The 13,486-nt window shown below is 40.7% G+C and overlaps 1 protein-coding gene across 1 annotated transcript; it reads right to left on the bottom strand.

Annotated features, from left to right (window-relative positions):
- Positions 1-11,896: 11,896 nt before the first annotated feature.
- On the bottom strand, positions 11,897-13,347 carry LOC119526558 (synaptosomal-associated protein 23-like). The gene is made up of 2 exons (XM_037825757.1): positions 13,261-13,347; positions 11,897-12,502 (listed from the first exon to the last, which is right to left on the bottom strand). Exons 1-2 carry the CDS (start codon positions 13,345-13,347, stop codon positions 11,897-11,899), a joined length of 693 nt encoding a protein of 230 aa, XP_037681685.1.
- Between the last annotated feature and the right edge of the window lie 139 nt (positions 13,348-13,486).

Genomic DNA, 13,486 nt, shown 5'->3' with positions numbered 1-13,486 from the left:
GCTTGCAGAATGAACCGGATTATTGGCTGTTGGTATACCAACAGGGTTGGGACTGTTATCAATACACTTAGCCCTCAATTGTAGGTTGATAAGTGAGGGGGCTCTACCATATAAGAGCAACTGGAATCCCAGGGAAAAAGGAACACATTTCATAGGGTGTGAGACCTGAGATGTGACTTGGAGAGTTCCGGGTAACACAGCTGAGAGAGGTCAGGATGGCCTTGACACTCACATCTCCAATCTTCTGTGTGTTACTCTTGTTTTTAGGTCTGTGCTCTGTGGAGCCTTGGGCCTTCTCAGAGGAGCCTTAGATGCTGCCTGAGGTCATGAAGTAGGTCCCAAGTAGGCTCCCCTTCAGGGCCTCCATCTCTGCTTATAGGTTCCCCATAAAAGGTTTCCATGGCCAAAAAGGGTTTGCGAATCACCGAATCCCATTCTGCCATTTGATAAAATGAGTGCGTCTCCCTTCTTCTTTACATTATCATAGAAACGTATTCAGAAACGGTGAGCAGAAATGTGTCTCGGAAAGAAAATCTTTAGCAACATTGTTTTTCAGTATTGTGAAAATGGCTAGGTGACCCAAGTTCAACATTACTAATCTCTTGAGTCTCAGTTTCTGCATCTGTCAAATGGGGATTAGCGCTAGTGCCAGGACACTTGTAGCAGAAGCCTGGGATGCACCATAGCCCCTAGACCATCTGATATCAGCGTGTCCCTGCTGGACAGTGCCTTATACTACTTTGTCAGAGTCCCATACTGAGCACATTGAGAGCGCAATTCAAGGTGTCTCTCTGCTTTGTTATCTCCAGAATTTCTCTGATGTTGTCAAAACCTCAGCCACATGCAGGTACAACCCCCAAAATGCAGAGGAGTTAATGCCCCAGGGACTACTCTCAGGTAAAGGAGACTGGGAGTCAGTGTTGAATTCTCCACTCTCTCCATCTTTTGGAGGCACAGCTCTGAGATGTGTCCTATATGTGTCCTCAGTAGGTACACAGGAGGATTGAATTCCAGTTGCCCACACAGGTAATTAACTTTTACTGGTGTCAGTGTCCACCAGCCCCAAACTACAGGACTGTATCTGAAATAAAATAAAGTTGGGTTTATTAACTTGTTGCAGCAAGGTAAAACATATATCATGGGGAACTGTAAGAGGGTGTTAAGGGAAGCTTTTTTTGTTTTTTAGGATGTGGACTTCTGCTGGGTAATTTTCAAGAGAGTTTTAGGAAGTTTTTTTTTTTTTTCTGACTAGGGTGCCATCAGGAAGTGGTTGGATATTTTCACAATTAGAGGCAGGATTAAGAAAGTGGAGCTAGGGTTGTCACTGATAAAGAAGCAGGACTCACTCATATTAGAAAAAGGATGTTTGATTATTTTTGTGGTTTTACATTACCCTTGACTTTGCATTTAATCATGATTATGGAGTGATCTTGTTTTTGTCTTGTTATATCATTATGTGGCCTTGTCTGATTTATTTGATATTCTGTGGAAATTGTTCAGCACAGAGTATTACATCTCATTGTTAGTTGTCAGCTCCAGTTGCCAGCTGTTAATACTCTTATCCAATTTATATTGGCTTTCTTCCTTTTCCTCTCTCTCTCCTCATGCCCTTACTTTTGCTTCCTGAGATCACCTTCCTCAAAACTGCATGCACCAAAGTCTCAGATTTTGCCCTCTTGAGCATCCAAAGTAATACAAGACTCTTTTCAGTGGCCACAGCTTGGTGGCTGGAATATCTTATAGAATCCAGAAGCATGTCTGGCTCCCAGAATCTTAAGGTATTTTTTAATGCTTGATAAGCATTGCACGGTGGGAGTCTGCATGCAGTCATTTCTTCCCTCCCTTGGAATTATTCACTTATGAATGAAACAAACCAGAGGAGCATTTCATAGGCCTTCCCAAGTGGTGCCACCTGCCAGGAGTGTTATTAGGAATGAGTCCTCCTGCTGCTGTGACTTCATCTTTAATTCAGAGATGGTTAACCAGGAGGTTCCTGCCCCATTTTTCTGTTTGGCTTCTCAGCATCTTGTGACACTCAGCAGCATCTGGACATTTAGCATTCGGTCTTCCCCATGTCCAGCATGTACAGATCAGACAAATGTTCCCATTCACAAGACACACATCACCTCCATTGGGAGGTAGGCAAGATGTACTCCAAGGTAATAAGAAAAGGCAGGTTGTCAGTGGGTGGGATTATTATTATTTTATAATTAATAGACTATTTTTAGTACAGTTTTAGATTTATTAGATTAATTGAGCAGGTGGTACAGAGAGTTATGCTATCCACTCTACCCCCACACCCTTCTCCCTCGAGACAGTTTCCCCTATTATTAATATGTTGCGTTGGTGTGGTACATTTGTTACGATTAATGAACCAATATTGATACATTATTATTAACTATTGGCCCTTGTTTACATTTAGGGTCACTCTTTGTGTTGTACAGTTCTACAGGATATGACTAATGCATATTGACACCACAGTTTCATACAGAACAGTTCTATCACCTGAGATAGATTGAATTATGTAATCTAATTTAGACTTGTTCTTAATCCACATTCCTGTGGGTGTGAACCCATTGTAAATAGGATCTCTTGAAGATTTTATTTTAGTTAAGGTGTGGCCCAGCTGAATGTGGTTGGGTCTTAATCTGCATTACTGGAGGCCTTATAAAGAGAAGGAAACAGGAAATGAGAGAGAGAGAAAGCCACAGGGCAGAGCAGGAAGCAGGAAGTCAGTGGAACACGGAAGAGCAAGGATACAGTTCTGTCATGTGACATGAGGCAGGTCACGCAAGCCAAGGAGCCCCAAGGATTGTCAGCAGCCAACGAGAGAATGTTGTAGCCTTTGGGAGAAAGCATCGCCTTATACTGATGCCTCAATTTTGGACATCCAGCTTCAAAACCATGAGCCAATAGATCCATCATTTAAGCTGACCCTTGAGTGATATTTTTCATAGCAGCTCAGGAAAATGAAAACGCCACCTAAAAATCCCCTGTGCCTCACTTATTCATCTCCTGTCTCTCCCTTCCTCTGTCTTGTTAAATGGATTAGGAAAGATATGATAACATTCTCTTATCTGCAGTATTAACCAGAACAGCTTTGCCTCTGGACTGCTGTTTCAATAGGAAGGACAAGAGAGCTCCCTCCTACAGGGTTACCTGTATCCTGCAGGGTTACGTGGAGAGTCATCTTAAATGAGACAAAGCATGCCAAGAGCTCAGAACTTGGTAGGAGGCTCAGTACAGGCCACCTCGCTTCCCATTGCTCTATCTTGGACTAGCTGAGACTTGGCAGTTGGAAAGAAGGGTGAGGCACACCAAGAAACCCACTATTTTCCTGTGACAACTTTTTCCTGCCCACATCCTGAAAGGATAAACAACAGACTTCTCTGGCTCCAGGCAGGGGAGGGATCTGGAGGGAAATTTAATTTTCTTTATGAGCTTAAGGGAGTCAGAAGCTAAGACTTTCATTAATCATCATGAGAATACTGGGTTAACCAATTGCTCATGGGCGTCACTTGGCCTGAACTGTCTCCTGGGGACAGGCCATTTAGAACAACCCAAATTAACCCCTCCAGATTGGTTCTGACCCACCCTGTCACCACTTGCTGAAGGCTGGCTCCCTCCAGCGAGGACCCCCTCCTTCACCCCCAAATACTGGCTCCCTTCTTCCTTGATGCAGACTCCGTCCTCTGGCAGGATCTTGCAACAAAGACATTTCTCTTTAGCGCCAGTTTTCATAATACAGATTGGAAATGATGTGATAGATAATTAGGAAGCTTGGTTTGCACCATGGAGACAGATATTGGTTCTAGCACAGAGCTTGCTCCAGGAACAGAGGAATAAAGTTTTTGCTCACAACTCAAATACTTTGTTGGAGTGGCTCCATGCTTGGTTTATCCTAACAGTGGTGGGTCAGTTAGGGTCCTGCAGGCAGCAGATGAGGAGCATTTAATGAGGGGGTGTTTGCAAAGGTGTAGGCAGGGTGAAGGACACCAGCAATGGATGGTGAAGCATCATAGGACCAAATCATTGGGAAGCCATTGCCACCTGTGAAGGGCAAGGGGTGGGAGTGGTGATGGGAACTTAGCAAGAGCTGTAGCTGTTGGAGAGCTCCCAAAAGGAGCTGTGACCTTAGGAGGAAAAACACATATACTGTCAAGCTGTTGTCCAGCAGGAAGAAAGGAAGCCAGGGAATAAATACCCCAGCATCTCTCCCCTGTCCTTTGGTTGCTTGTTGGTTCCTCAGTTTACCCAATCCAACCAAAACCCAGCCTTCTGGGGCCCATAACAGGTCTGAGAAAGGTGGACAGGAGCTGGAGAGGGGCAAATGGAGAATATCCAGCACAAGCGGATACAGGCAGGATCAAGATGACAAGAACATGTTAGGAGCTCATAGTTAATCAGCATACTAATAGTGAAGGAAAAACATAGGCATTAGCCTTGTGCAATAGCCAGGTGAAATCAAATCCTACATTAGCTCAATGTTTGATTTTGCAGCTAAAGAATATAACTGTAAGGAATGACTTTTATTAAAATATCTACAGAAAAATAGTTTGTGAATCTAAAATTCTTTAAACCCTGAAAATATTTTTTATATGATAGTTTTATGTAATTTGAGATTTCTTCATAATTTTCTTAACACAAATCTGCCTGTATTTGGTTATGTGAAGTTTCTTTGAGTCAGTAGTTTCCAAACTAGTTTTGTGAGATGCTTTGGAGCAAAACAGGATTTAATGGCCAAGTAAATTTGGGAAATGCTGGTTTGAAAAGACTGTCCTTTCTCTATTAAACTGTTTTTACTCCTTTGTCAAAGATCAGTTGGCTGTATCTGTGTGGGTCTATTTCTGGGCTTTCTGTTCTTTCGCATGGATCCATGTCTGTATTCTTTTGCTTACTCTAGCTTTATAATACGTCTTAAAATTGAGGAGTGTACATCCTCCAACTTAGTCATTCTTTTTCAGGACTACATTGGCTATTCCTTTTTCTTACAAACATTAGACTCAGTTTATCAACAACTACAAAATAGTTTGCTGGGGTTTTGATTAGGATTTCGTTGACTCTAAAGATCAAAATGGGAAGATCTTAAATCTATTGAGTATTCCAATCCATGAACATACAATAACTCTCCATTTATTTAGATCTTCTTTGATTTATTTCATTAAAGTTTTGTAGTTTTCTACATATGTAGTAACATATTTTGTTATATTTATACCTAAGTATTTCATTTATTTGAGTGCTATTGTAAAACTTTAGTAATTTAAAATTGCAGTTGTTTATTGCTGGCATATACCATGTATTTTGATCTCAGCCCATCCCGTGCTTTTTCCATTGAAACCTGTTGTCCTCTGTGAGAATCAGGGGGCAAAAGAGCCTATGTTCTGAGGCATGAAGATAACATCTGGTGTTTTCAAGGTTATTGGGGTACAAGGCGGGCACCTTCCTTCTCTGAGCTGTTGGAAGGCAGCCTAACCTTGGCCCTTGAGTTCACCTTTTTAGAGGACCAGTTATTTTATCACCTTGTGACATGGACTTGTAGAAATATTTTTTCCCCTTAATTTTTATCAGTTGTGGAGAACTTTAGCACTATATGGAAAGTAGTGGTTGCTGGTTGGCTATGTCTGGATACTTTTCTCAGGCCCCACATTTTATTCACAGAATTCAATCAGCTTGGTTTATACCATTGCAAATGCTACTGAGGTTTATGCTTGCTTATAAAATTTAACTTTAAATTCATTTCTCCAAAACAAAAACACATTGGAATGGAATTTAGGGGCAAATTCCCCAGAAACAGAGCTCCTGACATAGTTTCATGTACCAGTGATTTAAGAAGGAACAGATCCAAGGAGAAGCCGGAGAGGGAGTGGGGGAAGCTAAACAAGGGTGTTATTTCAGGGGAAGTCCCTGCCTAACCTAATCCCGAGGGGAGCTCTGAGGTGTAAACCACACAGCAGAGTTCCTCCCACCTCAAAGTAGGGACCTGGGCTTTTTTTGCGCTTGCTCCTGCACCTGAACCTGTTACCCCTGGCCGTGTGCCACCCCAGCAGGATGCAAACTCCCAGGAGCTTCTGACTTTCTCTGCTGATCTGGGCAATGCAGCTCCAAGTAGGCCAAGGGTGGTTCTCTGAAGAGGTGGCAGGTGTGCATATTAGGAGTGAGGAATGCATGGCAGAGGTGGGACATGCCAACCAATGAGGGGATCCGAGGGCATCTGGGCAGAGCACCGAGATAGCAAATGTCCCCGCAGAGTTGTAGGTCTTGACAGGTGAATGGTGGGTAGGTGCATTCTACCATTTTCATTTCTCTCTCCTCATCTGAGCTCCCACTCCCAACTTCCTCCCCCAAACCTGTACAGAAAAGACACATTTACCATATGTTTCTTTGCATGTTTCTCCTGGAGAGAAATTGTCAGTCCTCTGCTTCCTTTTATTTACAAGGTTATACGGTGGCCCTTTTCACCTCTCTGTGTCAGAGCTCATTGTTGTAGCAGATGAGCCTATTTCTTATTCCAGAAGGTGATGATTTAGTTTTCAATTAGCCATGTAGTTTGATACCATTTTACTTTAATAATCACCTCCCTCAGGGGATTGGAAAGTAAAAAGAGAGAAACTAAAACTCAAATGGGCCTAAAATTCAAAAGCCTGATTACTGGGGTCATATTATATATTGACTTCTTCTAGGAGGCATTTGCCTTAATGTGACTCATTTAAACTGGGAACATTTTCCGAAAAGAAGTCATAATTTTCAGTGATGTCATGAGTTAATTTCTTATTGATTTTGGATGGTGAGAGCAAAGGCACATTAGTGATCAATTCTAAAGCTAAAATTAGTAGCTGACAGCAGCGGACACACGATGACTCCTTTTCTGTCTGGGGTGAGGATAAGGAGGAGGCAGGACCTCCCTCTGCTTTCTTCCCCTCCTTCTGCTCTTCCCTTCTGCGTGTAGATAGGACATTGACACAGGTGGCTGGGGGACAATCCACCCATTTCCCTCTCCTCAATATATGTTAGGGTGGAAGCCCAGCTGTAGTCACTGCCTTTGCAAGACTACAGCTTGGCGGGTCCCCACCATTCTCCTTGGTGTTTCAAGTGTTCTGCAAGCACAAATGAACACATGTATATGTTATACTGACACAATTCTAATGCCAAGAAGGATTGTTCTCTTAAGTACATGTCCAAGACAGTAGGGATCAGTTTAAGACTGTTTTTCGCTTGTTTAAGTAATCAGACCTCATTTCACAACTCTGCCAGTGAGCAGTCCTCCAAAGGCAGTTTTAATGAGTGTCAGTTGACAACTGTAAAGCTTTTATATTCCTTTGATGATAAAGTTAGCAATGCCACGTTATCAAAATCTGTATTAAATGGGCATCTAATCCAATTAAATTTCTTTCTTTTACTAATCACTGCTACACCTACTTGTAACGAATGGTTGCAAGCTGATATATAGCAAGTGGGATCCATGTGCAACTGAGAGGTTTCCCGAGACTTGGGACTTAAAGTTGTAAAACTGGGAAATTCCTGGGGAAACCAGGACTATTTAGTCACCCCGGATCCGGAAGACACCATAACTTGCAGTGTGAACTGGGCACTGACTCCAACGATGCAGGTTCCTGAGTTCCTTGTGACAAGACTCCCCTGGGCTTTTGGATGACTCAGTTCTTTGACAACTTTCTTCCATTCAAATGATGACAACTTTGTGTGAGAGGATTCCACATTTACTCATACATATTCGGATGCAGAAAAAAGTTAACCTCTTTATTTCTCTTATTACAGATGCAACTTTCTCCTTCCAGGGAACCTTCTACCATGCCAAGGAAAATGAAATGCCAGACTGACTGGATGGACTTCCCTTCTCTTCTTGTTGGGCATGGACTCCCTCCGTCACATCCTCTTCTTGGCTGAGGCAGCATTTGCCATGATTTCTTCCTTCAGGCCATACAGAAGATGAGAGGCTGGCAGAGAAACTGGCTTCCTGCCTGGTAGGGAGACATATATCAGGAAGTACTTAGAAATGTTTAACTCATTATATTTGTCCATTCAATGGGCCATGATAAATTTTTGTTCTTTGCCTGGACCAAATCCAATTATAAATATAACAATGTGGTATAAAGGCATAGATCTCTGCTGGTATTTTATTACTGAGTAGCGTTACTAGAAGGAAGCTAAGACCAAGGAACATTAGAATGAAGATGTTGGAAGATTCTTCTACCTCACTGAAGAATATCCCCCTTCTGGCTTTTAGGCAGGCACAGCTGCAGTTGTCTGCACTGTGAACTAGGACTTCACTGTTCTTAGGATGTTTCTGAGCTTGGCAAATTGGCACAGGGCCCCTTCTTCACACTGCCACCATGAAAGCATCTTAACCTTAGTGGCATATCAGTTGTTATTGATACAGAACCTCCATCTCTCATTGTCTGTAAACTGGTAACATGAATGATTGTAATTTTCTCCTCCGATGGAATGAATGAATAAAATTTCACACTTCCTAGAGAATAACTTTAAAAGCTGTTTCTTTAAGAGACAAATTTTAAAGTTAGGCAGTTTATCATCCTAGTAGCGACAGTTAAAGATATTTTTTAGGAGATGTTCACCCTTCTCCCTGCCGCTCACTACCCAACCTATAAAACTGCTAGTTTACATCTGGCATCTTGTTTTTCTTGCTTTTACATATTTAACTTTCTCTTTTGGTAACAAGCACCTTTCAGAGGAGATGATGTATGAATTTTGGACGTAAGCTTGACAAGATGAATGCTTCTAATGACCCCTGTTTTTCAAATGCAAATTTGATATTCAGAAACCCTTTCCTTTGTGCTCTTTGACTCTAGAAGCATTTTACTACTTCTTTTTGAAGCTTTTGTTCTCCCCTCAAAAGTTCAACATGTGTTACTCTAAGAATCAGAGTTAACTACATGTGCTATTTGAAAGCAGCTATGTTTTCTCAATAGATACCCCTTCACTAAGCCAATCATAGGATGTTAAGGGTACCTAAGCCTGTAGTCATTTCATTACCAGGAAAAAACCAAACATCTTAGAAAAGCATTTGCCCTTGATTTTGTGCTTTTGTGTGAAGATCCTTCTTTTAATCCAAGACTGGAGTATTAGTTTTTTTTTTATTGCTGAATATCAAATTGCCCCAAACTTAGAAGGTTAAAACAACACCCATTTATTAGTCCACAATTCTGTAGGTCAGAAGCTCAGCCAAATCTGGCTGGATTCTCTGTTCAGGGTCTCGAAGGCACGTTCTCATCTGGAGGCTCTGAGGAAGAATCATCAACTTCCAAGCCCATTCAGGTTGTTGGCAGAACGCAGTGTGCTGCGGTTGAAGGACAGGTCTTGTTTTCTTTCTGACTGTCAGCCGGGGGTCACCCTCAGCTTCTAGTGGCCAGTCTCAGGTCCTTTCTACATGTCCTCCTCCATCTTCAAAGCCAGCAATGGTGCACTGAGTTCTTCTTGTGCTTTGAATCTCTCTTCTGCCATCAGTAAAAGAAAATTCCGTTTTTAAAGGGCTTGTATGATCAGGTTAGGTCCACTGGGATAATCTTCCTTTCTTAATGTCTACTGTGCTGTATAACATAACCTAATCACCAGAGTAATATCTTATATTCACAGGTTCCACCTACTCTTGTTTTTTTGTTTTTTTTTTTTTTTTCCCTTAGCAGCTATCGTTTATTAAGCTCTTATGTTTGCCAGGCTGTGTTTTAATTGCTTTATAGATGTTACCATATTGAGTCTTTGCAACAACTCTATGAGGGCAGAATTATTAATCCCCATTTTACAGACAAGAAAAGTGAGGTAAGTAAATGGGCTTACAGTTACTTAGCCAGCAAGTGTCAGAGCTGAAGTATATCCAGACAATATGGTACTTTAAAGCTTCTAACCAATAAACTAATTGTGGGGGGCAGCATATTGATATCCTCAGGACTATTTTCTTTAGCCAGATCAGTGTTAAAAAATTTTTGTTTAATGCTTTTGGAAAAGGCATTTAGGTATAGCATAATTCCCATTGTTATACACCTTACTTTAACATTTACTATCACTTGCCTGACCCCTGAAAGAATTTGAATTTTGGAACCTGACCAAGTCTTTGTGTATGTGTCTACTTTTCTAGATAGGATACTCAGAAAATACTTGAGGGTAAGAAAATTAGACACAGATAAGCAAAAGAAAAAAAAAAAAGAAGTTAGCCTTTTAATCAAGGGCCAAACTATCTGTTCTGGCATGAAGGATTTCTATTACAGAGAACCTCAGTCTTGCTTTTAAAAAATATTTTCCTCTTCAGCCTTTGAAATTTCCTAGGGTAACTATTTCTTCTCCAGGAAGAGGGTTACAGTTCTTACTCATAAACATTATTCTTTCAGTCACTAGGGTATTTAACCCAAGTGAACAAAATACTAGTTAGTAATGGTTTTAACAAGCCTCATGAGAAATCACAAAGAAAATCTCTGTCAGTATTTTTCAATAAAAACTGGAAAGGTGTTAAATGTAGCTTTTCTTTGGAGTGCTTCTTGACTAACAGACTTTTGCTTTATTCAATTTGCCAGCCACTGTTCAAGTTGTTAAGTAAGAGCTGATAAAATTGTTGCCCCTAAAATAATAGTCACAGGAACATGTTAACTATTTGAAAGAACAATTCCACTGGTAAATCACAAAATTTAATTGCAAGAATCAAGCAGTGTTAACTGGTCAAACCAGTACACATTAATAACTATAAAGTGTGTGGATGCTGATTTTTAAATAAAGGTGACAAATACCGATCAAATTCTCATAACACTGTTCAGGATCTAAACAAATGTGATTGGGATGTGGTTTAATACATAAAGCTAAAGAGAATGACAGTGCAATCATCAGTAATTAAACCAAAGGCATAATTTTCCAAATCACTTTTAGTTAAACAATAAATTCTAGCTTTAAAAAAAATCTAAAGCTATATAAAGTTCAAAGCAACCTATTTTTCTACCTGAGATAAAAGTAAGTTTCTTTTTTCCTACCTAAACATAATTCTTGGCATTGAGGTAAATCTGAATTCACTTGATAAGCTTTGTCAAACTTTTTCAGAAAATTTTTAAGCCCTGCTCAAGAGAGAAACTCTCATGTTACACATATATATTTACATATTTTTTCTTCAAAGACTAATGATAAATCTATGAGGTTGTAGAAACTGTAATGGGAACATGATATTACTACTAATATGAAAATAAAAAGTTACTCATTTATACAAAGTGTTTGTGAATGCAATATGAAATGGGATCAAAGAATCTATGTACATAGATTAATCACTAAGAGTTCAGAAATTAAGCTAACTTTAAGAAAACTCATTCTTTTCCTCATTTTGGAGCAGAGGCTGCAAAATTGTGATGCATAGCGAAATATTGCATATAGAAGCTCCAAAACCAAACATTAGCCTAAATTGGCAAAAACTGCAACTTGAATGAAAAATTAAACCCAATTAAACTTTTCGTGTAACTCTGCAACTTTTGCTTGCAGGCCTGAAGGTTTTTACTGACGTGACAACCCCTTAGTTCTACCTGCCTCTATCCCCACCCCCCAACCCCACCAAAAAAAAACCTTCCTTCTTCATGACTGTCTTTGGCAATGCTTCCAAATCTTGAAAGCAAGAGGACCTTCTAAAATAAATGAGGATGAAAAACAACACTATGTGTACGTATGAAAACCAATCTTAAGAGGTTGAACAGAGAAAGAAAATACTATAAGAAAGCAGCCCAGTCTACCCTCTAGAGAAAAATAGAAACTAAAAAAGTAAGGGGGGGCTGTTCTGGCCCTTCCTCCACATTATCTCCTGATTACAATGGTGTGGTGCCAAAATTTCAAATTCTGAAAAGGCTTTGAAGGATGAGCTAGGGAAGTGAATAAATGATAAACAAGTACAGCAGTAGCTTTAGCTGTCAATGAGTTTCTTTGCTCTGGCATTGGCAATATCAATACGATCTTTGTTGGTGTCAGCCTTTTCTGTGATCCGATGTATTTGTTGATTTTGAGCCTCAATCTCATTGCCCATGTCCAGGGCCATGTTTTTTAGATTTCCCAGGATACTGCCGACCTGAGCCAGGTTCTCCTCCATTTCATCTTCTCTGGCATTGTTAGTTATATGTTTAATGTATCCTCTAGAGGCTGCTCCTGTGGCTGCTTGCTGAGGCTGACTATTTGTCACCTGGCTTGGCTGCTTCGATATTCCATTGCTAGATGAGTTGTATCCACCATCACCCCATGTTGCCTTATAGGCCTTATCAGACTCAAAGTTCTTTGTCCTATTACATGGGCAGACACAAAGTCCACAGCACTTGTTGAGTTCTGTTAAAGTCTTTTCTGCTTCCCTCATGTCTTTATTTATTTGGTCCATACCTTCTTCAATGCGGTTTAGTTGTTCTCCTTGTTCATCGAGCCTAGTGATCGTTTTTATTCCTGTACTCTGAGACTCAATGGCTAAACCCAGGATTCTCCTTGTAGTTTCCAGAGACTCATTGGTAACCTGGTGAGCCCTCAGCTCAGATCATCCATGATGAATCAGAGTTCTTGATAGGCAGAGAAACTGAAATGTGGATATTCAAGCGGCTCCAGCCACTCCTCTCCCGGCCACCGCAGCTCTGACACCCCCACGGAAGACTCCACCTACTCTTGAAGGGGAAGTGTTTATACAATGGTGAGGGTTATTAGGAGTCATCTTTGAATTCTGCCAACCACTATTGGTGATAATGGTTAAATGTGGTGCTGAGTTTCTTTGTGCACTCAAGACCTCATGGGTCTTGGATCTCATGTTTAGCTCTACCGAATATGATAGTAGAAATAACAGTGTTTAACTTTCATAAAATAGAAAGGTTATAGAACTATCATATTCTGTCTACAGAAAAAAAAAGAGAGAATGCAAGAAAGGAAAGAGTGATGAACTTCAAATCTTACATTCCTCTAAATTACTTTTATGCTCTTGGAGCTTAACAAAAATGTCACATGACTACTGTGTACTCTTTATGCTGACTTCTTTGAGCTGAGAGACCTATTACTTTGTCTCTCTGCTTTCCCTTCCTAACTTTGTGACCCTGGAAAATCTCTAGGTTTCATTTGGTTCATCAGCAAAGTGAAGATAACCATATTGCACTTTCTTAAAGACAGGCAACCTTGAGGGCCCGTCTTTGCTCTAAAATGTAGGAATTTGGATGGACTGAGATATGAAGGATTCACTCACATGGGAGCACAAAGCACGTATTGGGTGTCTGACGCATGTTGTGCTTTCTCTCAGGGTCTTGCCGGGTCGAGGAAGCTGATGGGTCCTGTGGCCTGTTGTGGGATCCTCAGGCAGTTTCCATAGGTGTCAGGCCATTCTCCTTCTTTCATCTGGAGAAGGGAAACTTCTAATTACCTATCCTGAGTTTTTCATCTTTTTCCAAATCATATTTACATTGTAAGCAGAACCTAAATGCAAGTCCATTTACCAAGCCATTGACATCTGATGGGCAGGAAGCAAAGTCCAATA

This window comes from Choloepus didactylus, chromosome 1 (assembly GCF_015220235.1).
Source record: "Choloepus didactylus isolate mChoDid1 chromosome 1, mChoDid1.pri, whole genome shotgun sequence".
NCBI classification, from domain to species: domain Eukaryota; kingdom Metazoa; phylum Chordata; class Mammalia; order Pilosa; family Megalonychidae; genus Choloepus; species Choloepus didactylus.
Note: the sequence above shows the minus strand (reverse complement) of the source record. Positions and strands in the feature narration are given on the sequence as shown.

Bases quoted from the DNA above. Each gene is read 5' to 3' on its own strand.
- LOC119526558 (XM_037825757.1), bottom strand. From the start codon at position 13,347: ATGAAAGAAGGAGAATGGCCTGACACCTATGGAAACTGCCTGAGGATC. The intron at 12,503-13,260 runs GCAAGACCCTGA...GGATGATCTGAG, and splicing joins CCATCAGCTTCCTCGACCCG to CTGAGGGCTCACCAGGTTAC.